The sequence below is a fragment of the Lynx rufus genome, unplaced genomic scaffold (assembly GCF_022079265.1).
Source record: "Lynx rufus isolate CCGP_SWC_20201006 ecotype Redwood Valley unplaced genomic scaffold, mLynRuf1.p SCAF_28, whole genome shotgun sequence".
Lineage (NCBI taxonomy): Eukaryota > Metazoa > Chordata > Mammalia > Carnivora > Felidae > Lynx > Lynx rufus.
Window position 1 is genome coordinate 12,299,842 of NW_025814843.1, and position 26,217 is coordinate 12,326,058.

Below are 26,217 nucleotides of genomic sequence, written 5' to 3' on the forward strand. Positions count from 1 at the left end.
GCCCCCGCACCCCGTGCCAGCACTGGACCCCGTGGAGGGATGGCCGTGGCCGGTCTGGATGCATCTCTCCGCTGCCACCAGCCCTGTCACCTGCCCTACTGTTCGGGGCCCCCTCGCGGCCCTTTATCACACCTGGTCGGACGGCCCAATCCCACGGAGGCTGCCTGGATGCCCCGGAGAGCCCAGAATTCTTGGCTCCCTCCTTCCTCGGTGTTTTCCCTTGCTTGCTGCTTCCTAGGGAAGAGGCATGCCCAGGCATTTTTTAAAAAAGTTTCTTTATTTAGTGAGAGAGACACAGAGGAAGTGAGCAGGGGAGGGGCAGAGAGAGAGGGAGACAGAGGGTCCCCAGCACAGTGCAGAACCCGACACGGGGCTCGAACTCGGGAACCGCGAAAACCAAGAGTCGGACGCTCAGCCGACCGAGCCACCCCGGTGCCCCTGCCCAGGCATCTTTAATGCGCTCTTCAAAGGACAACGGAGGCTGTTGGATGTCAACGCAGGACGAAGAACCAAGAGATAAGAGATCAAAGGTGCTAGAAGCAAGGGAAATGGGATGGACAGTCACACCGGAACATTTGCCATCAGCAGCAGCCTGAGAACAGGCTAAGAGAAGGGAGACAGAAGCGTCAGCCGTCACCAGTTCAAGAATCCCAGTCTGGAGCTGCGTCGGCTGGGTGGGGAGATGTCCCACCCACAACCGACCGACTTAACCAGCATTTTTAGCTGGCCACCCAATCGCCTGGAGTCCGACAGACCCGGCGTTGCAGCAAATAGTGCCCCCCGCTCGCCTCCTCTGGTTACAGAGTCCTGAGCACCGTGGCCTGGGACGCGGAGAACTTCTCATCCTCTCGACCATTTGCGAAATTCATTGGCTTTAACAAACTGTTCCCCAAACACCTGGCCTGTACGTGCTCTGCTAACCAGCATGTGCTGTATCATATTCAGAAAGTGCTTATAAGCTCTCACTTGCCTTGAGAAATAACCCATCAGCTGTCAGAAAGGCTAGAGCCCATGCTGGCTCTGGCGAAACGTTCACGTCAGGGAGACACAAGCCAGTTTGGTCCGACTTAATAAGTTTTAACAAAAGCCAGGTGAAGGAATCTATCTGGAAAAGCGAGAGGATCTTAGAGGCACGCTGAGAAGTAATTCTCTCCGGGGAGGGAAACGAAAAAAGACGTGAAGCCATTTGTACCTGAAATTGGATTTCGCAGACGGAACTTCTAAGTAACCCTGACCTAAAACGATGGTTTCCTAATGTCTTGACGTGGTGCAGCCTTCCTGCACTTTCTGCCCAAGCCCGGGAACTGTCAGGCTCTGTCCTAGAGGTAATGAGGTTTGAAACCCCTTGAGGTATCCGAGATCTCCCTGAAGACCACAGACGAGATCATCACAGACAGACCCTGCTTTAAACGGTACCCGCTCTGTATCGTTCTGAATGTTGAAGAGAAATCGTTCCTTGTCCCGGCAGGATCTGCTCTGTTTTATGAGCGAAGGTGTACGGCCACATCTGCAATTCCGGAGAGTTCCGTTTAACACGCGTGAATACTCAGTCACATATAGAAATTATTTTTATAGGGCTCTTGTGTTCCCACATCGGCTTTAGGTTTGAAACCCTAAGCTGCAGTATGAAGTAACAAAATACGATAAAAACCGGGCCCTGCGTCTTTGCTAACAAGAGGGCTCCCCGCCCCTCTCCTGGTTCCCGCTGTGGGGAAATCCAAAACGTGGAACAAGAATTCGTCCCGAAGAAGCGAATCTGCTGAACCTACTGCTCAGCCCCCCCAAAAAACCCCACCACGTTCCCCCTCACACCCCAAAGAGCTCTTCCCCTGCCCTCCCGACACACGGGGGACACGCGTGTGTGTCTAGGCGGTCACAGGAGCCCAAACTGCACCAGCTGAAGAACATACTAGCTGCTTGAAGGGAAATTCTGCAAGCGCGTGACTGAAGTCCAACTGAATTAGAAAATGGTTCTTGGGGCGCCTGGGAGGCTCAGTCGGTTGGGCGTCCGACTTGAGCTCAGGTCATGATCTCACGGTTCATGAGTTTGAGCCCTGTGTCGGGCTCTGTGCTGACAGCTCGGAGCCTGGAGCTGCTTCGGATTCTGTGTCTCCCTCTCTCTCTGACCCTCCCCCGTTCATGTTCTGTCTCTCTCTGTCTCAAAAATAAATAAACATTAAAAAAAAAAAAAAAAGAAAATGGTTCTTGAAGGAGCTAAAGACTGCACCTGGCAGGACCTAAAGATGTTGTTCGAATCCTAGCACAAATCGCCGTGACTATAGAGCAGTGGCCGAGGTGGGCTTCCTCCACACGTGGGCCACCGTTATCACAGACCCACCAGCCAAGGCCCAGAGTCCCCTGGAAACCCGAGGGGACTCCCAGACCACGTCCCCCGGCAGCAGGGACGAGGGAGCCCGACTGACAAGTACGTGGACGTGGTTGTCAACTTCCTGGGCAGCGATCTAGGTGCAGAAGCAGAGAATGGGGGATTTGAGCAAATTTTCACTTGGAATGCATGCAAACTCTGTCGTCCACAGGTCCCAGGTGTCCCGAACAGAAACAACCAATCCAAAGCGAAGTTTGACACATCTTTTTATGTACAAACGGCCAATGGTACATAGTTACTTTTCATAAATATCTCCAGCAAATCCCCTAAAAAAAGATGTGAATAAAAACTACCTCTATGCACAAAGGGCCTCGTCCTCCCCCAAAGCGTTAACTTCCCGAGACAGGGAGCTTTGGGGACCAGGTGACGGCCTTCCCACCGCCCAGCCAGCCAGGGTAACTTGAAGGTCATCTGCCGCCCAGGACCTGGGGGAGACTGAACGGTTCCGCGTCAGGCTGGGCTGGGGCGTCCTCCCTGCTTCCCGGCAGAGACCCCAGGGACGGCGGAAGGGAACCCAAGATACAGTGAGAAAGTAAAAAAAAAAAAAAAAAAAAAAACTCTGGGTATTTTGAGCACACACACTTGGTAACCAGTGTAACCCCGTGAAGCCAACGTATCAAATTCGCCCAAGGGAAAAGGGATCTCACATTCCAGAATCCACAGGCAAGCCTTTTATTTGCAGGGAGATAATCACGTAGCACCGAGCGCGCTCCCTCCTCCTCGGAGCCCCTGCGCGCGGGGGGCGTATCAGCGACACAGCGGCCAGGGCGCGCTCACACCAGAACGCACGCGACTCCCGTGGGGCCGCCCCACAGTGTCCTCCCGGGCCTGCGCCCCGGCCACCCAGCCCCCATGGGCTTCATTCAAAGCGACGCAGGTGGTTGTACAGAGACTGGACGTAGGTGAAGACACACATGGGGTCCGGCTTGCGGCCCATCACCATCATATCCTCCACCTCGATGAGGCGCTCACAGTTGGCCAGATTCCTGAAACACAGAAGCTGGGTCAGGACCAGGGTCCCAGCCACCGGCCAGCCCCGCCACCCTGGGGAGAGAGGAGGGGTGTCCCCACAGGGCCTTCTATGACCCCGGGAGAGCCCAGGAGACCCCCCCCAAGAGATGCCTGAAGACCCAGGAGACCCTGGGAAACCCCCCCCAGCAGACCCCTGGAGACACCCGGAGACCCCAGCAGACCCTGGGAGACCCTCGCAGACCCTGAGAGTCCCCAGCAGGGCCCTGGAGACACCCAGAGACCCCAGCAGACCCCGAGAAACCCCTTGAGACCCTGGAGTCGCCTTCTCGGAGGCGGGTTGCCCAGACCCCCGCGTCCAGGAACCACTGCGACAACTCAACGTTTTGACTTAAGTAGACTTACTTTATTGCAAGTTTCAGTGAAATTTAATTTCACTTTGAACTTTTCACTAAATCCGCTTAAAAAGTAAATGCGAGTGAAAACTTTGTTAGTCAAATTTCAGTTTAATTTAAAAACTAAATTTCACTAAAAACTTCGACGTACGTCGGCAGCCTGTGGGAAATCAGCACGAGCTAGAAAAATAAATGTAAAATGAAGTAAAACATAAAAGTCACCCACACGGCTTCTCAAACCGTCTTTTAAAACTTTTCCAAGACGCACCTTTGGTGATTTCTCACCCCAGGTCAGCACGTGCACGCGGAAAACGCTCACAAACGTCTCACCACCGAGATTTCCTCCGTGGCGTTTTGTGTCTCCTGCCCCACACTTGTTCCTGAACACTGGTCACGAAACACTCACCTGCTGTCACTACCTGCTGATGGGTCACAAGCTTAGAAACCTGCCTACCTCCACTTACGACCCCTGGGCCTGTGCCTCGCGCTCTGGGAAACATGCGTGCAGACACTGCCCTGGAAAGAAAGCGGCTCCCCCGCTGCCCCAACTCCCACGACCCACGAGGCGGCACCCACGGCGGCAGGGGTCAGCGCCACGCCCTGAAATAACAGCGGGTGTCCTTCCGGAGGCTGAGGCGGGCTTCCCCAGGGCGCAGAGCGGCGGGCCTGGGGGACCCAGCCCGGAACAAACTCCCACGCCTGCTCCAGTCCGTGACCACCCCTGCTCAGCAGCGAGCACGGGGCACTCCCCTGCTTCCAGGGACCCCCGCCTCCCCTGTCAACAAATGCATGACTGTCGGGGTTCACGGCCGGCCCCGTCCTCCCTGACTCTGGCAAGAAAGACACCTGGCTTCTCCCGGACTCCCGGTCCCCCACGTGGAATCATCGCCCCTGCACGGGGCGGGGTGGGCGCGCAGGTCACACGGCTTCTGTGCCTGGAAAGAGCTCAGTACACGTCCCCGGGGGTTGCCATTTTCGTCAGAATTTGGGACCTAAACAGCGGAGTTCAGATCCTGGGTCTGCTAGCCGTGTCCTCAGCAGAGATCGGACCCCCACCCCCAAGGTTGCGGCCTGTACCCCAGAGCCTGCCGGCCAGATCTCGCGGGTGGATCTTGCGCTGGCCATGTGCCAGACGTCCTATCACTAACCAAATGTCAGGGCGAATGGGGACGTCTGTCCCGGGTCCCACTGCCCCCTCCCCCTCGGTTTGGAGCCGGTGGCCAATGGCGGAATCCAGCGGCTTTGTGAGGTGACGAGGGCCTGGCATCCCAGACGGGCCAGGGCCGGGCTCGGGGTCAGGGAAGTGCGAGCTCTGACAAGGGCAGGCATGGGAAGGTGCTTTGTTAATGGCGAAGAGCTGCAAATCCAAGTTCTCCGGCCTGAGTTCACCTTCTGAGCCGTCAGCACCTGCTGCGCTCCGCTCCTGCCTTCCTCCCAGGGCCGCCTGCACACCCGCCAGGTGCGTGTGAGCGTGCCCTGCAGGGGCCCTGAACGTGCACCAGGTGTGTGGGCGGGGCCACGTCCGGGTCAGGTGCCTGGGGGGGGGGCGAACTTGCACCAGGTGCGTGTGGGCGGGCCATGCATGCAGCCAGACCATCACTCCCCGCCGCTGGCCACAGTGGTCCCCAAGTTAGATGAGGGCCGTACTAAAGCCCTGACCTCGGCTTCGGAAGAGAACCGAGCGCACCCTGCAGACATGGGGGAGTCCGGCCTGGCCTTGCTCTTCTCCAGGCTCAGGCCACGGGCCCCAGCGCCCCGCGGTCAAATCCCTCCGCAGGTGGCTCTTGGCCAGGAGAGTTTCCCTCCTGTTCCCTATGCTCACTTGCCGCTGGGTACTTTCTACGGATGACCCCACAAGTCTGTTCTCTGCCTAATTTCTTCCCCACCAAAGCCTATCACGTCTTTCCCCGAAACCACATCTCTCTGGTTCCCTCACTGGGCCTCCAAAGGGCACCTGGGACCCTCTCCTGTGCCCTGCTTCTGGTTTCTTCTTCCCGCCCACAATGGCTAGGATGTTCCAACCCGCGCAGGGAGGGTCCACTGACCCCCTTCTGCACCGGCTCCCACCCGCGGCATCCCTGCCTGGGCAGCGAGGCTTCGCCCTCAGGGCCGCGGTCAGCGTGGGCACTAAGGCCTTACCCCGCCATCACCCCTACAAACCCAGGCGAGAGGTCGCGGGCAAGGCTCTGGCTTCCCGGTCCCCACCCCAGCAGCTACAAGGGTAACCTCACGAGTCCTAAAAGCTGCAGACGCGGGTTGAATGAAACTTCAGAATCAGGGTATGAGAAAAGGAAAATGGTCAGTATTGACTTTTATAAAAATACTCAAGTCTCAAAATATTAGAGGCCCCAACTGCCCTTTTTAAAGAGTTGAGGTACGGTTAAGGCAGAACACTATTGGGCACACACCCCATTGCCTTTCAAATTAAAAGGAAGCAAGTGCGTTTGTAACAGCGATAGGAGCGTAACTCCCGCGCCGCGAAACAGGCCAAAGGGAAACGCGCAAGACAATTCAATGGCACCGAGTAGCAAGAACCGGGGTGACACCTGTGTGCCATCATTTCTGAGTGAACGTACTGAGCCCCACCTTGCTTGGGGCTTAAAAGCGAGGTTCCGAGGATTCTCCTGCCCCGGCTCTGTCACGATCTGCGGTCGGCACGGGGCTGGCCTGTGAGGGCGAGGGAGGAGGGGCTCAAGGGGCTATTTTTATTTGTTTAAGCCTTCGCTAAACGCAGATGCCAGGCTCGGACTACAGCCTCCAGTCTGGTTTTAGACAGAGACACATGGACACTACAAATAGCCCGAAGCCCCTTCTGCTTGGGCGTAACCCGAGAGCAGGACACATTCCCTGCAGGGCAAGCGGGAGCCTCAGGCCACACGTCCGGCTCTGGGCGGGCGCTCGGCCTGGAGATGTGGGGCGCAGGGCGCAGAGGGCAGGGCCCCCGCGCACCGCCGCACCCCTTCCATAAAAGGACCGGTCTTCCCGCTCTCCAAGCCCGGACACCTGTCCAACAAGGGCTCGTACTTTGCTGTCAACACCGCATTGCTCGCACAGATTAGGCCGCGGGGAATCTTCGGGGCCGGGAGTTCCCGGGAGGGGGGGGGTAGCACACGGCTCACGCCACCCAGTTCCCGGTGCGTCTTTGTGGTTTTAAGGCCCTCGCTCGCAGAGGGTCTGCAAACGTTTCCTTCCTGATGTGTGTGTGTGGGGGGGGTGAACCCCCTGTTTGAGGGGCCTGTCTGTCCTCTGTTCCTGTGCAAAGGCTGTGACCCCATGGAGCCCAGACCCCTGTCACCCCGCACAGCCTGCTTCTGCCGCCTGTGGGCCCATGCGTCTGCCGGACCTTCGCTGGCAAACCTGGGGAGTGTCTGCTAAGAAACTGATAGCCGGAACCGTCCAGCAGGGGTCCTGTGCTTTCCTTCCAGCCTGCTGTCCCGGGAGCGAGCCAGGTGACCCAAGCTGCTGTCTTCTTAGGAGGCCACCTTCCTACCCCCCCCCCCCATATCTGCGAGGTCACCTCTCCCAGGGACTCCCAGGGGAGGTCCCTTCCCAGGCCCCAAACAAGCTCCCCACACAGGCCTGCCCTGGGCCCCTAGCCGGCAGGCCACCCTCCCCTCCCCAGCCACACTCAGACCACAAAGAGGCAGGGCCAGGCTTCAGTCCCCCCACCCCCACCCCACCGTTTGCTCTGGGGAGGAGGGAGGCAAGATGCGGAGCGGCCTGCACACACCCTGACCCTCCAGGCTGGGAACAGAAGGAACGTGCTCTGTGCTCCGAGACTGGAGGTGCCCACGTCTGGGAAAGCACAGCCACAGAGCAATCTGGCTCTGGCTGTCGGGGCGGGGCTGTGCTCCCCACCATCTGGGAGGCAGGGCCACCACCCTGAGGCCCAGGGCCCCCTCTCCCGGCCCAGCCTGGTCTGTGGAAGAAAACACCAGGGGCCCGAGCGGGGCCTCGCCGGCCCAGTTTCCGGGGTGGGTCCTGGGGTGCGGCGCCCACACCAGAGCCCCCGCCCTGCACGCTCAGCCTGCTCTGACAGCCACCGTCTCTAGGCCCGAGCAGCCGGGCCTCCCCCTGCGAGGTGTCCCTCCCCGACATTGCGCTGTCCCCCTTGGCTCTGGTTCACCGCCGTCTGGGTCCAGTTGCATAACACACTCCAACCAGAGCTGTTTCTGCGATTAGGAAGACAGCTAGCTCGAGCAGCCAAGAAAGAGAAGGGGTTCTGTGACCCCGCGGGGGCCGAGAGTCCCGGCATGTCACCTGAGACCACTGCACGGGGGCAACGGCGACATTCCCACAACTCAGGCCGGCTCCCCTCTGCCCCCAGGACTGACCCGTAGGCTCCGACCCCTTCCCCGGCCAGGGCTGGGGTCCAGGAACGGAGTGCGGAGGGCACACAGGTCTGGAGCGAGGCCTCCCCCTGGTCAGGGCAGCGGGGATGCAGACCTGGTGGGCAGGCGCTGCTCACGGGCTTACGTCCAGGCACAGAGGCTGCGGCAGGAGACAAACATTCCCTCCAGGAGACTGCGCCTTCCCTCTCACCTTCCTCCCCCCACCCCCCAGCATCCCCTGAGCATCCCCTGAGCCCCGCCCCCAGGCTCCCCTGAGCCTCTGCTTCTGGACTGTGACCAACCGACAGGAGGCCCTCTGCCCCAGCTCCCTGCCAGCCGCCGTGAGCTGGTCCAGCCGCTGCCCACACGCACAGCCCGTGAGCCAGCCCTCCCCACACAGCTGCTCTCCGGGCCCCACAACGTCAGGCCGACCAGCCCCAGGGGACAGCCTGCAACCCCCCACCTCCCGACCCCAGCTAGAACCCCGATGCCCCAGGGGCTGCCCTGAGCCACCAGCCAAATCCCAGACTGGCTTCCCGAGTGCCAAGGGAATCCCAGAATCTCTCCCCACCCAATCGCCTCCCGGAGCCAGTCTTAGGAACACAGATGATTTCGTAGCAAACGCTAGGACAACATTTAGGGAAGCAAAATCTACTTATTGAAGAATTTTTAAAAACGTTTCCGAGGCAGACACTATTCAACGTCCTGCTTGCCCAAGCAAGTGTCTCCCCACCAACCCTGAGAAGACAGGCTGGGTGCCCTGGGAGAGCCCGCCCCGCAGTCCCTCACGCCCAGCCCGTGGCTGGCCTCCCAGACCACACAGCAGAGGCCAGGCACCCAGCGAGAGGGGCAGGTGCACCGAGTGTGGGCGACCCCTCAGGCCTCAGTCTCCCCATCCGTACAGGAGGCCGTGGGATGGCCTCAGGACCCTTGCAGACGACTCCCCCGGGCAGGAGCGGGGCTCAGCACCCGCCATACTCACTCGGCCATGGTGAAGGCCAGCTCGAAGTTCTTCTGCCTCTGCGCAGGGCTCAGGGCGCTGTAGTCGAAGGCGTCGGGAAAGAATGAGTGCACCAGGGCGCAGAAGGCCATGCCGTCGCTCCAGCTGGACGAGAAGTTCTGCAGGTCTACGTGCTTCCGGCGGGCCGGGGGCAACACAGGGGCGTGAGCGGGGGTTCCGTCCCACCTCCGCGCCCCCCACCCAATTTAACCCATCAAGCAGATGCTCCCAGCCTCTCCCAGAGCAGACCAGGGGCCCCTGGGCTGGGGCGGGCCTAGGCCCACCTGGCAGCCAAGGGTCCCCCACCCCCACCCCCCGGCCAGGGCGGGGTCTGGGCCCACCTGGTAGCCAAGGGTCTTCTGCCGGCACCACTCCAGCAGGAGCTGCTTGATGCTGCTTGCACTGGCCACACCGAAGCTCTGCGACCGTTTCAGCTTGGCCCGCACCTCGCCCTTCCCCCTGTGCAAAGAGCGCACGCCTGCTGTGGGGCCGCGGGTCCCCACCGCTCGCACACCACCTGCTCTGCTCACCCCGGGGAGACGCCCCGCTGGCAGGACCACCCTCCCTCCGGCCGCCAGCCCGCATCCATTTCCCACACTGGGAATCGGGGGTCACCTGGCAATCCTGGGACAGGGGACCGCAGCCCACGTGGCCTCAGGCCCCTGCCCTCTGCTCCCTTCCCTTCGTCCCAGCTGCCCAGACGTAACCCTCACTGACAGCTCCCTTCGTAGCCTCCTAGCCCCGGGAGGGTGGTCCCCCTGGTGGCCCCAAGGACACAGCCCAGATCTGGCTCAGCGGGGAAACTGCCCTGGTCGGTCTCCCTCACTGGTCACAGGAAGCTGGGGCTAGGGGCGTCCTCACCACACAGGCTGGGACCCCACCCTGCACCCAGCAGGTGTCATGCTGACGACTGGATCCCTGTTCAAAGACCAGCCCTGTCCCTAAGGGGGGGCAGGGTGTCACCCCACAGCCCCCCCCCCACCCTGGGAATCCTAACCCACTATCCCTTGTGGTCTCCCCGTCCTGCCAGGCGAGGCGGGGAGGGTGGCCTGGGGCACCTCTGGAACAGGGCAGGCGAGGGGCTCTCATCATGGGCCCTGCCCTTGCGCCCGGCCCCCGGGGAAGAGGACTGGGCCGGCTTTCCTGCGCGGCCTGGCTCCCACGTGGGTCTGGGCGCGAGCGTGCGTACTTGCCCGCGGTGTCGCGCTCCCACTTCTCAAACAAGGCCTTCCGGGCCTGCGCCCCGGACGTGCGGGGCAGCGTCTGCGACCTGACCAGCTCCCGGCGCCGGGCCTGGGCGGTGGCTGGTGGAGACCGAGGCGTCACCAGGGGTGGGCTGAGGAGAGAGAGAACCACCGAGTCAGGAATATCCCAGCCCACTCGGGCCCAGGGCCCCCCTCCCCCCAGTGACCGAGGCAGGAACAAAGGAGGCACGGCGGCACCAGGCACAACCTGTTGGGCAGGTTCTGACTGAGAGGTCTGGCCCGCTGCAGGGGGCACCCAATGCCTGGCATAATCACCCCTCAGCAGGTGTCAATTCCTGGGGCAGAAGGTGGACCCCGAACCAGCCCCACCAGGCCCCTCTCCACCACTAGATAAGACCCTCTTTGTTTCCTCCTGAACGGTTTGCCAGAGAGAGTCACCATTTTCCTTTATTATTAAAAGAAAAGCCAAGCGAGCCCCCCACCCCCAGCCAGCTGGCCTGGGGGAATATGGGGACAGCTGCAGGCTGGGGGAGGGGGTCTGTACCATGAGGGGGGCAGGGCCTCTCTGGGCACCCGCATGGAGAGGCCCTCCCACCCTCCTTCCTCTGTGGGGACGGAGACACCCCTCCCACCTCCACACAGACCCGCTCTGCAGGGTCCACAGAGAAGCCAGCCTCGGCCACATTTCTCCAAACGAGGCTGTCCAGCGAGCCCCGCGGCCCGGCCTCCCCTGCAACCCGCTGCCCGGCTCTCCAAGGTCCGGGTCAGCACAGGGAGCCCAAGTCCCAGGACAGCACAGCCCACCTGGCCACCTCACCCTGACGCACCTGTCGCTCCTGCCGGCCGATGCTGCCCCATAGCCAGAGCTCAACCTCGGGGCGGAAGGACTCTTCTCTGCAGGACAAGGAGAGGAACAGAAGTAGCCACGGCCTTGGGGAGGGCCAGCCACCCGCGCCCTTCTCTGACCCAACACGGCTCCCTGGATGGGCAGACCCCCCCCCCCCGCCCCTGCTAAGCTGGCCCCCCACGGCCAACAGCTGAGGGAGAGGGGCTAGGAGCTCAGAGCTCGGACATAAAAGGTGTTGTAGGCGTTCCCGGCTGCTGTGGGGAGCACAGGTCCCAGGGTGCAGCACGCTTTGTCGCCAGACCCTCATTTTGGAAGCCCCACCCCAGGACACACCACAGGCCCCGACCACAGGCCCACAGCAGGCTGGTGGAGCCCTGCCAAGTGCGCAGGGTGCCAGCCACGTCCTCACCACAGCCTGACCCGGAATGCAAGCCACGGTCTCCCCGAGGGAAGCCGCCAGTCCACGGCATCCCTGGAAGGAGTCAGGCAGGGAAGGGCGCGTCACAGGGACCGGGCACAGGTGGGCAGCTCGGTCCCAGGTTTTCCGAGTCTCTCGCCAGCCCCCCACCCCCGTGGGGTCTGCACCCAGGCTATGCTCTCCCGCTCCTACCGCTGGAACCTGGAGTCCGGGGTGCGGTGGCCTCACTGGGGCTCGGGCTGGGGCCCCCCAGGATGGCGGCAGACGTGGGCGAGAGAGTCGCGGCCGAGGTCTCCCCTGAAAACCTCTCCGAGACCCGAGTGACGGCCGTGACCGGCTGGTGAGGCAGCTGCAGGGAGAGGCTCACGGGGCGAGGCCTGGGGGGCTCTGGTGCTGGTAAGGTTCCAGCGGCTTCTGGGGACCCATCGCCCAGACCTGAAACACAAGGCCAGTGGGGAAGGCGGGGGGAGTCAGCCAAGGCATCTGCAGGGGCCTCAGGCCGCCCCCCCCCCCAGTAGGACTCCAGCTTCTGTGAACCCTCCTCCCACCTCCTCCAGGAAGGCCTCCCTGACCTCCCTCTTCTGGGGACGCCTCAATGCAACCGGAGTTTATGTCTGTTCCACACTGCTGTCACCATCAGTTCAGTAAATACTACCTAGCCTGTCGGCCACGCTGTGCTGTCGGCTGCGTGGACATCTCCTCGGGGCCCACTTGCTTCCTCCGGAAACAGGGAAGTCCATCCCCTCGAGACCTCCCATTTGCCTCTGCGTTGACAGAGTTCTACTTCACCCCGAGTGAAGCCGCCCTCCGGGCAGCCTGTCGGCCTGCTGGGGTTCAGGGCCACGTCCCCTCCCGGCCGCGGGACGGCCCCCCTTGCCGTCGGCCCCTACCTGTCCCAGGCTGGTGCCCGTTCTCAACGATGCACGAGTCTGAGGCCTTTCTTGTGTCCACCTCGCTGGCTTCGTCCTGGTGATCCACGCTCTACGGAGACACACGCACCAGGGGGGCCCAGTCAGGCAGGGCCGGCTGCCCCCTCCCGAGATTGCTGTCTGAGGCCCCCCCAGTTCTGGGGACAAGTAACACTGCCGTGTGAGACAGCCCCTGGGAGATACGGTCCTGGGCACAGGCCACACAGCGAGCTGGCGTGGACCCAGCCCCGGCTGCTGAGCCCCCATGATCCTGCCAGGCAAACGACTCTCCCGGGCTCACCCCAGCCTCCAAAAGCACTAGAGACAAAGATCAGAATGGGGTTCCTGGCAGGGCGCAAAGTGGCCCACCCTTCCCCTGCCTGGACCAGATGCCCCGGCAAGAGCCTGGCCCTTCTCACCCCGGCGTGGCCAGCCGACACGGATGCCCGTGTAGGGGCGCTGAAACCAGAACCCTAAGGTTCTCTGGGCCAACAGCAGGCACTGGGGCCTTCGTGCTGAGGACCTTCCATGGGACGCGGTCACAAGATTTGCCTGGATGCCCGGGATACGAGGGTCTGACAGGCTCCGGGGCCCTCCAGCCCCCCCCCCCCCCGAACCTCAGTGGAGCCAATACCGGAGCCCCTGGGGGAGCCGGGGGTCAGGTCATGCCGCTGCTGGGTCTCAGTGTCCCCGTCTGAGATAAGGGAGGTACACTGCAGGGCATCCATCGAGCATCAGGCCCTTTTCTGGCCACACCAGTTACGCCAATGTGCTTCCGTCCTCTCAGGTGCATGCTAACACCCCCACGCGGCAGGGAAAGCCCAAGGCTCCGAGAAGAGGTGTCCTGTCCACAGTGACACGTGAGAATCACCTGTGATCTGTGGCCAGGAGGGACGTCCTCCTGCCTCTCCCAAAGCGAGGGAGGTGGGGAGGGCCCGGCGTGTCCACAGGGCTGGCGGGGTCTGCCTGGCGGGAAGGGGATCGGGGCAGACCCCCCAGCACTAAGGGCCACTTGGAGGCTGGCTACACCTCTCCCGAGACACCTCCAGGCTGGCTCTTGCCTGCAAGGTTCCCAGATGACTAAAGACGACCCCTGGCCCCAGATGGCTCAGCGGCCCCTCAGCCAGTGCTAGGGGTGGCCACTGCGCCATGGGGGGATCGCTCTGGCGGGGGAGCCAGGACCTCGAGCAGAGCCCAAGAGTGCGTCCAGCCCAGCAGGTCAGGGAGGGCCCCCCAGAGGCAGCAGTGCCCAAGCCGGGTGTAGGGTACGCCAGGTGGATGAGGAGGGGACAACTAGCGTCTGCACAGACAGACGACTTGGAGTTGTGACGCGTTCTGATGGGCGACTGCAGGGATAAGTGACCTGAGGGGGAAGGAAGGGGCGTTGGTGGGAAAACAGGGACTTCGGTTCGGGCCACATTGAGTGTAAGGTGCCCCTGGGAAATCCAGGAGGTGAGGTCAGGACACAGCTGTGTGTTTGGGTCTACAGTTTAAGAGACAGGACAGAAGGATGGAGGGAACAATGAGGGACAAGCAGGAGTCCTGTGTCCCCGGCACACGCCCAGAGCAAGAGGTGGCCAGGGGTGGAGGGGGCCTGGGGGGAGAAGAGGGGTCTACAGAGGGGCAGCCAGAGGTGCGGGGAGGAAACCTGGAGAAGTCTGGGTGAGGCAGGGAGACACATTCAGGAAGAACACAGGCGTGCCTGGGGCGCCCAAAGGTGGCCTCGGGTCAAGGAAATGGTCGAGATGAGATCTGAACAGCGCTCACTGGGTTTAGCAAAGAAGAGGCCGGCAGGTGATTTAGGGACTGAATGAGGTAGGGGTGGGGTGGGAGAGGGCGGAGGGGGGAGAAGCTGGGAGGACAGGGGAAGAGTTGGAAGGGGCTGTCCCTCTGTGGGGTGTGGGTCCCTGCAGAAGGAGGAAAGGACAGGACTCAGAGCCCTGGGGGGGGGGGGGTGCCTGGGAGAGGAGGGGACCCCTCAAGTCCTGACTCAGGAGGAGAGGGAGGGGCCAGGCTGTGGAGAAGGGGGGCCCCTGCGGGCACCCCTAACTTGAAGCCAAATCAGCAGCAGAAGGAGAAACAGCCGGTCCACCCTGAACCCCAGCCCCTACCTGTCACCGGGGCCAGCTCAGCCTGGGGTCTCCATGTCCCCCCACCCTCCTACTCTGGCCCAACCGGTGCCACAGGTCTGGGCAGGGGCCTGGAGGGACAGGGTGATGGTGAAACCAGGTTCCCAGGAATGGGGGGCCCCCAGACGCCTGCCCCTGCACGTAGCAGGTCCCCCACCCCCGTGACGCCCCAGGGGACCAGGAGCCACAACCAGACAGGAAGTAGGTTCTGGACGAGCCAGATTCCTGGGTCTCCTGCCCGCCACCCCCCCACTGCCACTTCCCCTCGACTGGAACTACCCCTTGTCCCCTCAGGCCAAGGGGTCATTGGGAGACCACCCGCCAACCATCATCACACAACCCGTTGGCGGGACGGGCTGGGGAGGGGTAGTGGAGTGGAAGTTTGGGACCCGGGTCTCCTACCCCAACCTGAGACTTTGTCCACAAGGCACTCTGGCCTTCCAGAGAACAGAGGACAGCTCAGGACAAACGTGTCCCCCGGGACCTGGGGCAGGGCGGGTCCTGGTCCCTGCCAGACCTGTCTTAGCCAGATGAGGGGGAGGAAAAGGGTTAACAATGGGATAACCGCCCCAGCAGGACCTTTGCAGAACGGAGGCCTTAAACCAAGGACTTGTCCTGGTCCCCAAGCACACCCTGGGACCTCAGACACACTCTCCCAGCGTCTCCCGGCATGGGGGAGGGGGGCTGCCTCACCCCCAGGAAGAGAACCGGGGCGGGGCAGCCTCTGTGTGCTGGGGCAGAAATCACTGGTGAGCCCTGGGGACAGGAACCAGCACAGAACGGTCCCCATCTGGGCTTTAGGAAGAGCCCCGCCCCCGCCCCCCCGCATAAGGGAGCCCAGGCCTGAGAGCATGAGAGGGAGGCGCAGGGTGACACAGGTCTGATCGCAGGGACTCCGGGAGATACGATCCTCTCACCGGGAACTTTGCAGACGCTTCGGGAGGGTGGGAAAATTTCAGGCATTCTCAGTGCTGCCGGCCCCATGCGGGCTCACGTGTGGGGGCTCACGCGTGGGCACAGGAGCCCGGGAGGGGCCAGAAGCCCGTCCTGAGACTGCTGCCCATCCCCCACTCACACTCGGCTTTCAAGACTCAACCCAAACATCTCCCTAAAGCGTTTACCTCTCTTATCACACAGTGTGTCTGGGAAAGGAAGGCAGATAAGCGAGTCTGGTTTCTTTCACAGAGCTCCTGGCAGCCGGCCCTGAGGGCCTCCGCCAGCGGGGGCCCGGGCCTCCAGCCCAGCCGAGGACATTTCCAAGGGCCACGCTCCAGGCCCGGCCTGGCCTCAGGCTGCCGCCATACCACAGGCCCCCCGCGGGCTCCCTCTGCCTGCGAGGCCACGGCTGCGGCTCTGTGGATGCTTGTCAACAGACCCTGCTGGTGTCACCGTTATAAGGAGCCAGTCGGCTCAGAGTTGAGGGGCCCACCCAGCCTGGCCCGATCCCCCTTGGTTTAGATCCTGAGAAACTGAGGTCGACCTTTGAGGAGGTGCTCCCAAGGCCTCACAGCAAACATGACAAAAGCAGCTCCTGTCTGCTTCCGGGACTTGGGCCTCCTACAGGAAGTCCACCTTGGTTTCTCCCACTCCATGGCCCTGCCCTCTCCCTCCTCCTGGAGCCGCCCTGGCTACCCTTCTGTCTCCTTACCACTTAGCAAGGTCAAGGCTTGTGCACTCGGAAGTGGATTCCATGATCGACTCTTTCTGCACGGAGTCCAGGACCCATTTACATGCTAAGTATGATGCACTTCCAACAGCCCCAAGTTTGAAACAGCAGAAACCAAAAGATTCTCTAAATCTCACCGCTTATTACAGAGGGGCGGTGTAACACCAGGCCCCGCTGGCCTCACCTCGGCTGTAACTGGCCCCTCCCCGCTGTGACACAGACCCGGGGCATGAAACACAGAACCAGCCACCCTGGGGCCCAGCCTGGAGCCCTGACTCCCAGGTCGTGACTAAGCACCCAGTCGTGGGCTGCTAGAGTGGGGACATACAGGAGTGGGGACATACAGATGTCTCCACAGTCCCCTTTGCCGCCAGAAACTGGCTGGAGGCCGCCCGTCAGCGCTCCTGAGAGGGGGCTGCAGGAGAAGTGGGGACAACGCTTCTGAAGCCAGCAGAGGGGGTGCTGCCTCGGCGCAGGGGGCTGCACGACCTCTGACCCCCTGGAGACCTTGGCCATCCTCCACCCAAGTGGAGTGAAGCCCACACCCACTTCCCATTCGTGACTCCAACCCTACCCCATAAAGAGCCGTGGCGTCCCTGACCCCTTCCTCCAAGTGCTGTCCCCTTGACTTCTAGGGGCGGGCTCTCTGGGACCCCCTAGCTGCCCAGCAGCTCCTCCCCGTCCTGCTGCACAATTACCTGAACACCTTACCCACTTCAGGGCTCTGCTGTAGGCTCTGCCCTGATGTCTCCCTAAAGTCCAGCCTTGACTCCTCCTGGCTCACCAGATCAGGGACTGCACCTGCTCTGGGACAGCTTGGCCTGGATGTCCCACAGCCCCTCACACTGGACAGGACCCAGACAGATCCCGGCATCCCCCCCACCCCAATCTGTGACCCAACAGCTCCCCAGGCACGGCTCCTGTCTGTGCCTCCCTGCCGACTCCCCCTTGAAGATCGTCTCCTCTCCTTGGACCATCCCACTTAACCCACCCCGTCTCCAGCCACCCTCCAACCCGTCATCCATCCTTGTCGGACCTTGCGGAACAAGGAGAACCTTGTCCCTCCCTGCCCAGTGCCCCTCACCCACCACCCCCGTGATACGCAAGATGACTAAGTCACCTGAGGTGAGAACGGCCAATTCCCACCAAGACAGCTGGATGACGGGAAAGCCTCCTGTCACACATGCATGAGCACGCACGTGCGTACCTGCGGTCACACACATATGACTGGGACGTTATGTCTCTGGACACTTGGGAAGCTGCTTCCATGAGCAGACAAGCAGCAAACGTGTGTTAAAACCCAACTTCAGAAACAGCCGATGACACAGTGGATTAGGCACGTGTGAGCTCACCGCACCGTGGCGATTTTATACCACGGATGTGTAGTATGTTGTGCTCATGGCACAGAATTAAGTGTCTCCACATTTCCAGACCCTTCACACGGAGCACCGGACACCAGGGACAGAGCCCAGCTCCCTTAGCCAGCGCCCAGAGGGCCTTCACAATTCAGTCCTCCCCTCTCAGTCCCACCAGCCCCCCTCTTCATCCCCCCACCCCCGAAAGCGTCGCCAAGCCTGCATGTGCACAGTCCCCATCGCACCTGCACCTGCAGCAGCAGCTACAGCCAGCCCTGGGCTTCCGGCACAGAAGCCTTCCCGGGACACCCACCTGGAAGGGACTGGGGCCCAACACCTGGTCCAGCTGCCCACACTGTTGGCACTGCTCTGTCTGGGGCCACCTCCCACCCGGCTGGGACCTCCAGGGGCTGATGGGATCCCCCTCCTCCTGGCCCCCGAGGTGCAGCCCAGCCCACACAGGAGATCTGCACGGATGACGGATGGAACCAAGGAGGGGCAGCAGGTGCAAAGCGCTCAGACCCGGACCCTGGAAACCGCACCCCAGAGCACATACCTGAGCAGAGTGGAAAATCCCACCTAAGGCCACTGCGCACACCATGGCCACTGTGCACACACTGTGCACACCACTGCGCACACCTCTCCAGGAGGCCCCATGCTGGGCGTGCTGGTCCACACCGGCCTCCACCCCACCCCCACGCGGGTCACTGACCCCAGGAAGCTGGAGACTGCTCCAGGCTGATTTCCCATCTCTCTTTACCCCCTGCGAGTTCCCAAACGCTGCCGCCCCGACCACACTGCGTCCTCCTGGCCTCCCCTCACATGCGCGCGCACACACACACCACACACACGGGCCTGAGTTCTCAGTCTGGGTTAATTAATAACGAGAGCCGTCAGGCCTCAGTGAAGCGGCGACGCAGGGGGCGCATGAATGGAGGTGGGGGAGCCGGAGGCTGCCGGCGAGGCCCAGGCGGTGTTGAACCGGTCAGGGGCCGAACCTCAGCGCCCGAGCCCTCAGCGTCATGGGACAAAGGGGAGAGGGAGTCAGGACTCGGGGCAGACAGGGCCTGGCTCCCAAGAAAGGAGGGGGCCGGGAGCCGGAGACAGGTGCAGCGGGCAGGCTTCTAGGGCCCTCTCCCACCCCGGAATGAGTCCCCGCGCGGCCGGCAGAGGCCCTGCCCCCAGCCCAGCACCCCCGCGCCCGCGCCCCCCGCCCCGAGGCTCACCTGGCCGCGGCCGGACAGCGAGAAGGTGGCGTGGCTGGCGAAGCGCGCGGTGCCCAGGCGGGGCGCGCGGCTGGGGACGCCGGGCGCGGGCGGGGGGCTGGGCGAGCCGGGCGAGCCGGGCGTTCCGGGCGCGGGGGACGGCCCGGTCGCCAAGCCCAGCGCCTCCACCTGCCGCGTCAAGCGCTCGAGCTGCGCCTGCAGCCGCTGGTTGTCGCGCTGCAGCTCGGCCACCGTGCGCGCCAGCGGGCCGGCCAGGCGCAGAGCCTCCGCCACGCGCCGCTCCACGCCGCGCTGCAGCCCCTGCATGTCCTCGTGCAGCGCGCGCACCGCGCCCTCCAGCGCCGCCTCGTAGCGGCCCAGCGCCTCGCGCACCGTGCGCGCCTCCTCGGGGTCGGGGCCCTGCTCCATGGCCGAGCGGGCGCGCCGTCCGAGCGGGCAGAGAAGCCAAGCTCCGCAGCTCCGGGCCGCGACTGGCCGCCCCGGGCCGGGTTCGCCGGAGGGGCGACGGGAGGGGCGGGCGCAGGGCGGGTGGGGGCGGGGCCGCGGGCGGGGGGCGGGGCCTTTGGCGGCGGGAGGGGCGGGCACAGGGCGGGGGCGGGCCCGCGAGCCCCGCGACTGGGCGCCGCGCGGGGGCGGGGCCGCGGGGGCGGGGCCTCGGGAGGCGGGGGAGGCGAGCGCCGAGAGGGGCGGGGCCTCGGGTGGGGGGAGGGGCGCGGAGTCGCCGTAGGGGGAGAGCGGGGCTCTGCTGCCCGGTGGGGCGGGGCCGCAGGGGGAGCGCCGGGTCCGAGAGCCCCCTGACCCCGCCCCAGAGGAGCGACGTGCGGCCTGGAGAGAGGCTGCGGCCCCCGAGGGGACTTTACCCCGGAGACCACTGACGTGGGCTGTGGGTCGCCGGGCTCTCCCCCGCAGGGCCCGGTCCCGCTGGGAGTGGGAACTCCCCCACTGGTCGGGGAGACCTGAGGGGGGGAGCAGTCCCCAGAACTGTCCGGTCCCTGCCCCCCTCCCATCACAAGAAAGGGAAGAATGAAAACAATTGTGCCTTAAGGAGGACAGGATGATGGGCAAAGATACTCTCCTGTAGTTGTAAACTGACTTGAGAATGGGGGGAGCGCCCGGGGCGGGGCCGTAGCTCAGCCGTTGAAGCATCCGACTTAGGCTCAGGTCATGATCTCTGTCCGGGAGTTCAAGCCCCGCTTTGGGCTCTGTGCTGACAGCGTAGAGTGTCTGGAGTCCGCTTCAGATTCTGTGTCTCCCTCTCTCTGCCCCTCCCCCCCCCGAATAAACATTAAAAACTTTTTTTTTACTGTTTAAAAATGGGAACATCCCACCTTCTGCACAGAAATTTTTCCTGACTAGGCTTCTCCTTACCAGGCCAGGCCCACCTGAAGGAGGCCCAGTGCCTGGGCAGGCACAACCAGATGACCTCAGGAGCACGAGGTCTGAAGGGCTTGTTCCTGTCGTGTTAGGCATTCAGACAAATCTGGAGCCACAGACCTCCTGGACTGGTCCACACTGCCCAGATGCTCAGATGCTGAGAGCCAAAACCTCCACCCCCCACCCCTCCCCGTGCTCCCCTCCACCGTGGGGACAGGAAGGAACGCTGGGTTACCTAATCCAAGGAGCCTTCCAGCAATTATTTCATGAGAAAGTCAAGTGCCAAAAGGCGTGCGTGTTGCATGTGTGTGTGAGTGTGTGTGAGTGTGTGTTCCAAGAAGCCGTCGGCACAGAGTGAGCCAAACCACTCCCTGCATTCTTTCTCCGGGTAGAACCTTTGATAGAGGCTGGGAGAGACACTGGCCCCTGCAGGTCTGACCACGGGAGCCTGGAGATCAGAGACCCCGTCTCAGCCAGAAAAGCCCATTCTCTTCTTCTGCAGGACCCACGGAAGAGCCATGTGGGAAGGCCTGGGAGGCGTTAGGCAGTCTGACCCCTGGCCCCACAGCCACAGTACACCTGGGCATGACCTCCCCTGTCAGCATCGTGGGGGCGGGCACGGGGAGGGGTCCAGCCTTCCGGGCCATCCTCCAGCAGGCAGGCTGGCCAGGTGTCTGGGGCTGAAACCCTCCAGGAGGAGGAGACAGTAGACGGCAGAGAACCATCCCGCTCCCACCTCGGGTGTGTTATCTGCTCTGTCCCCATCCACCAGAACATTCGGAGGAACCACCGCAGGCGGGACAGGGCTCCGTCTGCCGCCCAAGTGGGGCCTCTGTCGAGGGCACAGATGGAGGGCACTGTGGGTTCTGGGAAGGCAGACCGTGCAAGAATCAGGCCTTCCCCCTTGGCTCCTCTCCCTCGGCAGTCAGACCACAGAGTGGGTAGCTGGAGATGAGCCTAGGAGAGGAAAGATACACCAGGAGCGCAAAGAAGAGGGGCGCAGGGGCAGGGAGGGGGGAAGGGGTGATTCTGGGGTGGAGGGGTGGGACCAAAGCGGGCTCTAAGACAGCCTGGGGGGGAGGGGCGCCGCTGGGCTCCAGCCCCACCCCCCAGCTCAGCCCCCACCCTGTACCAGGCCGCGAGGGAGGCGAGCGCTGCCTAATGAATGGGGCTGAACTCCCTCCACATTCACGGGCCCTGATGTCAGCGAGCTGGTGAGGCTGACCTCCCACCAGGTCCCGGGGGCTCTGGTGCTTCCGGCTCCCCCTCACCTGGCTCTGAGCCCTGCACTGCGGGCTGGGCCCTTGATCTGCTCTTTTCCTAGGCCAGAAGCAGGACGTGGGACGGCCCATCCCAGCCCTGCTGCCTGTCACTTCTCAAAATCACATCCTTGCCTGGCCAAAACCATGAAGCCAGGGAAGTCGGTCACGGAGCTGAGATGGGGAAACTGAAGCCCCGAGAGGAAGAAGGACTGGCCCCGGGCCACACAGCAAGTCAATGCAAAGACAGGACCAGAACCAGGGCCCTGTCCCCGGATCTGATACTTGTCCCAGCGTGCTGGTCCCAACACGACTCCCTGGGCAACAGCCACATCCAGCCAAGGGTGGGCAGCTCCCCACTACTCCTGGGGCTGGCTGGAGGCTCCAACCCCCTGGCATTGCTCCCCAGAGGTCTCCAGCACCCCCACCCATGGCTCTCTGGAAGTAGACCCCCCAGGACCACATCCTCCTCCTCTCTCTCTTAACTCCCTCTCCCGGCCTCGCCCTCCCAGTGACCTTCCTGACTGACTGTTCTGTCCCTCATCCCTTAACCATGGTGGGCCCCGGGGCCCTGAGCAAAGCCCCCGTGCCCCTACACGCCCCCTACCCACGCCTCCCTGGGTAGACTCGCTCACCCCTACAACAGTGCTGATGACTCCCACTTCTCCGCCTCCAGCCCAGCCCTGCTCTATACCCACCGGCCTCCAGCCTGCTTCCCCCCTCCCTGACCCCTCAGTTCCTGAGATCGCAGGTCAAGTCAGCCTTACTGGGTGGGGGAAGGACGTAGGAAGTGGAATGGACAGCCGTCACACTCCTCTGCCCGCCGGCTGGTGCCACCCCTCCACCCCTGCACCCCAGGTTCACGTGCATGGGCACCGCGTGCACATGTACTCAGAGAGCAGGGTCTCTCTGTCTCCACGCGTCTCCACTGGGATCAGCAACTGGCCTTGGAAAGTGCTCGGGAGACCCTGGGTGACTGAACGCCGGGGCCAAGAGGGCTTGTTGGTGAGCCAGCAGGGCCAGGAGGGATGATGCCAGGTGGACGGACGATGGGCAAAGGGAGGGAAGAGGGGCGAGGGTGGCCCCCTTGCTGGCTGGGTGCCTGGGGGGTAGGATGGGTCACAGAGAGGGTGTGTGGGAGGGAATGGCGAGTCCTGGGGACTTACAGGTGCGGCCCACGGCCCACGCGCTGGGTCACATCAGCCTTTGCGCTAGGGATCCCTCCAAGCCCCTCTGTCCGGAATGGCTCAGGTTAGAGGGTCACAGGCCAGGCCAGACCTGATCGGCCCTGCACACCCTGCCTGCAGCCCTCAGCTCACCGGGCGGCTAACCGGCCTGGCCATCCAGCCTTGTGACCAGGGAGTGTGTGAAAGTGGGTCCACAGCTGCAGGCTCCCAACGGGAACCAGCTAACAAGAACCCACTCCAGGCCTGGGGCCCCTGGCAAACATCTCATCCCAAATCCTGAAGGCAGCCTCCGGCCTGGAAACCACTGCTTTGTGAGAGACCCACAGGGGCGGCAACACGGGGCTTCTGTTTCCCTCGTCCTGCCTGGTTGTCGGACCCCGGAGCCGAGCAGGGAGTTGGGACCCTGGTAGACGCTGTGCAGGAACAGAAGTCCCAGGTGGGCGGGCCTTGGAGTCTTGTCTCCAGCAAGGACCCCGGAGGGGGCGCATGGGGCTCTGCCTGCCGGAAGCTGCAGCGGTGGAGGCTGATCCTGGAGCCCGGTGGCCCCTGGGAGGCTGGGAAGGGACTCCTGTCCCCGGGTCACTCCGACCAAACCTCAAACTTTATCCCTCCTTCCTAGGGGACGCTCTGCCAGCGACACAGAAGTGTGCGATGCCCATCCTAACCCCCGTACATCTGAGGGCGGGTCTGTGCACGCACCCAGCTCGCACGTACGGGTTGGGTGGAGAGGAGAGGTGTGGGCACGGCGGAGTCTGTTGTATCTGCGCACGTGCCTGCAGGGTACCGTGTCTGCAGGAGGGATTCTTGCGCATTTGCTCGTGGGTGGTGAGCATACGTTTATGCACACACGTGTGTGTGTGCCTACAGAACACGTGCCGACGTTGACACGGGGCTGTGTCCTCGGCCGCTAATGCACACGTGCATATCCTTGCGTGTCCGTCCTGTGTCTACACAAGCTTGCCTAATCAGATGTGTGTGGTTGTGTGAGCTCCATCATACGTGTCCCATGCCCCCGAAAGTCGGTCTCTAGAAGGTGCAGATCCCGGGTGTCGGGGGCCACACTGAAGACCCCAGCGCACGAAATGCCAGAGGTGCCCTGGTTTGGGGAGGCAGCCGCACTGAGCAGCGCTTCCCGCCTCCGGGACCGTGCTGGGCCTCTGGGTCCCCTCCCACGGGCCTCTGCTGGGGCACGGGGCCCACAGCACAAAGCACATCCGCCCCGGCGTGGAGGGGCTTGCGGTCCTGCCCACGGAGGCAGGGGCTGTGCGGGGCACGCAGTGGAGACAGCTGTCTCCCCCCTCCCCCCAACCCAGAGAAGGTAGTCGGGCTCACATTTTCTATCTCCAGGAGTCCCAGCCCCTGAGCCCCGGCCGCTTGGCCTGGAGAGGCCTCCCCGGCTCACCCGAGCTCCCTGCCCGCACTCTGGGGACTGCGGCCCCAAGAGGGGACACTGAGGTCTGGGAAGAGCCACCATCGCCCCCCCCCCATTGTTTGTGCTGGGCCCCCGGGTCCCTGGGGAAGTGGTGTCTAGGGCAGCGCACCCTGGAGCCCTCCCAGCTCCTGTCCCGACCCTCAGGCCTCCAGACACCCGCCCAGGAAGGCCCCTCCCTTTGATAACACGAGTCTCTGAGCGGGCACTCACTCTGCCCTGCTGACCCTGGCCGCTGCGGCCCAGGGGACCCCTCGAGGCAGAGGCCCAGCTGTTGTCATTTGGGGCAGAGCTGGGCCTCCAGCTCTGGGCTCCTCCTGCCTTCTCCCCACCCCCTCCACACCTCCCACCCGAAGGCCTGGCCCCTCCAGCCCTCAGCCTGCTCCCCTCCCCCTTCCCGGACTATTTATAGAGCCTGGCTCAGTGGCCTCCAGGACAAGAGGAGCCAGAGGTCCAGGGCGACGGCTCCCGGCTCCTCGGCCTTCCCCAGGGGCCCCGCAGGCTGGCCAGTGTCCGCTTTCAGCCCAGCCAAAGGCCGCTAGCTCAGAGTGAGCAGTGGGGGTGGGGAGGCCAGGCCGAGGTGCGGGGCCTGCCCAAGCCGAAGCCGTTTGTAGACCAGCCGGCTCCCTCAGGAGCGTTCTGGAGACTCACTAGGGCCGGGGCGTCCACGGGAGACCTCAGGGCCCGCCGGCACCTCCTCGCCCCCTCCCCTGCCAGCCCCCAGAGGCCCCTTGCTCTGACAAAACCATCCCTCTGACCCACGGACCCCCTCCACCAACAGGGAACGCCTTACAGTGCCATCCAAGGCCCCTCCGGTAAAATGCGCAAAACTCACTCGTGCACTGACGCCTGTCCTGGTACCTCTGCCTGAACCACCCCTTCTGCTGGCGGTCCTGTCCGGCAGACCCCCCTTCACTCTCCATTCTTCACATCTTCAGAGCGCATCTTAAATGCCACCTCCTCTGGGAAGCCCCCCTGAGGTCCCCACTCACCTCCCCTCCCTGTCCCACTGTGCCCGTTGGAATACGTCCCCTCTCTCCTGCCCTGCCTCCCTCCTCCCAAGTGCAGCTTCTGTCTTAAGGAATGATCTCTGTTTGGGGTGTGGGCTGGGGGTTCCTGAAAGGGCAGGACCCTGACTCGCTCATCCTTCTGCCCCCGTGCCCAGCTCCATCAGCCAAAGCTACTGCAGGGGTGAAAGAGGGGGTGCACGGACCAGTGGCTGAACCGAGGTGGACACAACAAGGGAGGGGAAGGAAGCAAGAAAGACCCCCACCCCCCGTCGTGTCCCCTGAGCCCCGATTAACTGCCTGGTGTCCCTGGGGCGGGAAGGCGGCAGGGGCAGCCCAGGCCAGGTCTCAGTGGCACGGCGCGGCCCTGGGCAGCAGCCAGATTGGTCACCCTCATTCTTTCCAGATCAAAGTTCCCCCAGGGAACAGCCTGGAACCTGACACTGGCACTGGGGGGCTGGGCCAGCTGGCCCTGTCCAGGAGGAGGACGTGGGGGAGCGGGACACCTGTCTCCAGCTCCAGGGACGTCAGGCCAGCAGCCAGGGAGGGGACCAGACACACGCACGCGCACCTGCTCCGGCCCCAGCCCCACCCCCTCACGAGGGCCCAGCCCTCTGTCCCAGACCCCCAAGGATTCCAGGCCCCCAGGGGCTCAGCGCCTTGAGATGCCACCCCTGCCGGTGACCTCTCCCCTCCCCCAGAGAGACTTCCATCTCAGACGCCCTCTGGGTACATTTCTGTGTCTCTGCGCCCTGTGCGGCTGTATTTCTCTGCATTTTCTGCTCTCCCCTCATAACCCCACGTCTCTTTCCATCCTCTGTCTCTGGGAGGGGGGTAGCCATGGGGCGGTGTGTCGGCCCTTGCTTCCAAGGATGAGCGGTTGTCATGTTCCTCTCCATTGTTCAGATTTTCCCTGATGGAGGAAGAGGGGGAGAGGGGAAGAGGGCAGAACCCACCGCCCCTGCTGCAGCCGGGCCTCTTTGATGGCCTCCGGCTGCTAGTCTGAACCGGCGGGGAGGAGGTGGGCAGAGCTGGTCGAGGCTCCTCTGTCCTCCGTTCTGCTTCACTGTGGAAAGTCCTGCCATCTCAGGGTGTGACTTCACGCCCCTGTGTGCAAGCAAGCACG

The 26,217-nt window shown here is 63.2% G+C and overlaps 1 protein-coding gene across 2 annotated transcripts; it reads right to left on the reverse strand.

The window, feature by feature from the left end:
* Positions 1–2,980: 2,980 nt before the first annotated feature.
* SMTNL2 (smoothelin like 2) lies at positions 2,981–19,243 on the reverse strand. 2 transcript variants are annotated; one of them, XM_047090026.1, is made up of 8 exons: positions 18,836–19,243; positions 12,442–12,532; positions 11,744–11,986; positions 11,114–11,180; positions 10,271–10,417; positions 9,423–9,540; positions 9,064–9,215; positions 2,981–3,372 (listed from the first exon to the last, which is right to left on the reverse strand). In XM_047090026.1, the coding sequence occupies exons 1-8, from the start codon at positions 19,241–19,243 to the stop codon at positions 3,246–3,248; spliced, it is 1,353 nt and encodes a 450-aa protein (XP_046945982.1). In that variant the 3' UTR covers positions 2,981–3,245. The 2 variants fall into 2 exon arrangements, with proteins under 2 accessions (XP_046945982.1, XP_046945983.1); XM_047090027.1 differs by lacking the exon at positions 11,744–11,986.
* Between the last annotated feature and the right edge of the window lie 6,974 nt (positions 19,244–26,217).

What these genes read in the sequence shown, in the direction of transcription:
- SMTNL2 (XM_047090026.1), bottom strand. Translation starts at nt 19,243, where the DNA reads ATGGAGCAGGGCCCCGACCCCGAGGAGGCGCGCACGGTGCGCGAGGCG. An exon ending in GAGCGCGACACCGCGGGCAA is followed by an intron (nt 9,541 to 10,270) that starts GTACGCACGCTC and finishes CTCTTTGCACAG; the next exon opens with GGGGAAGGGCGAGGTGCGGG. An exon ending in AGAAGACCCTTGGCTACCAG is followed by an intron (nt 9,216 to 9,422) that starts GTGGGCCCAGAC and finishes GCCCGCCGGAAG; the next exon opens with CACGTAGACCTGCAGAACTT.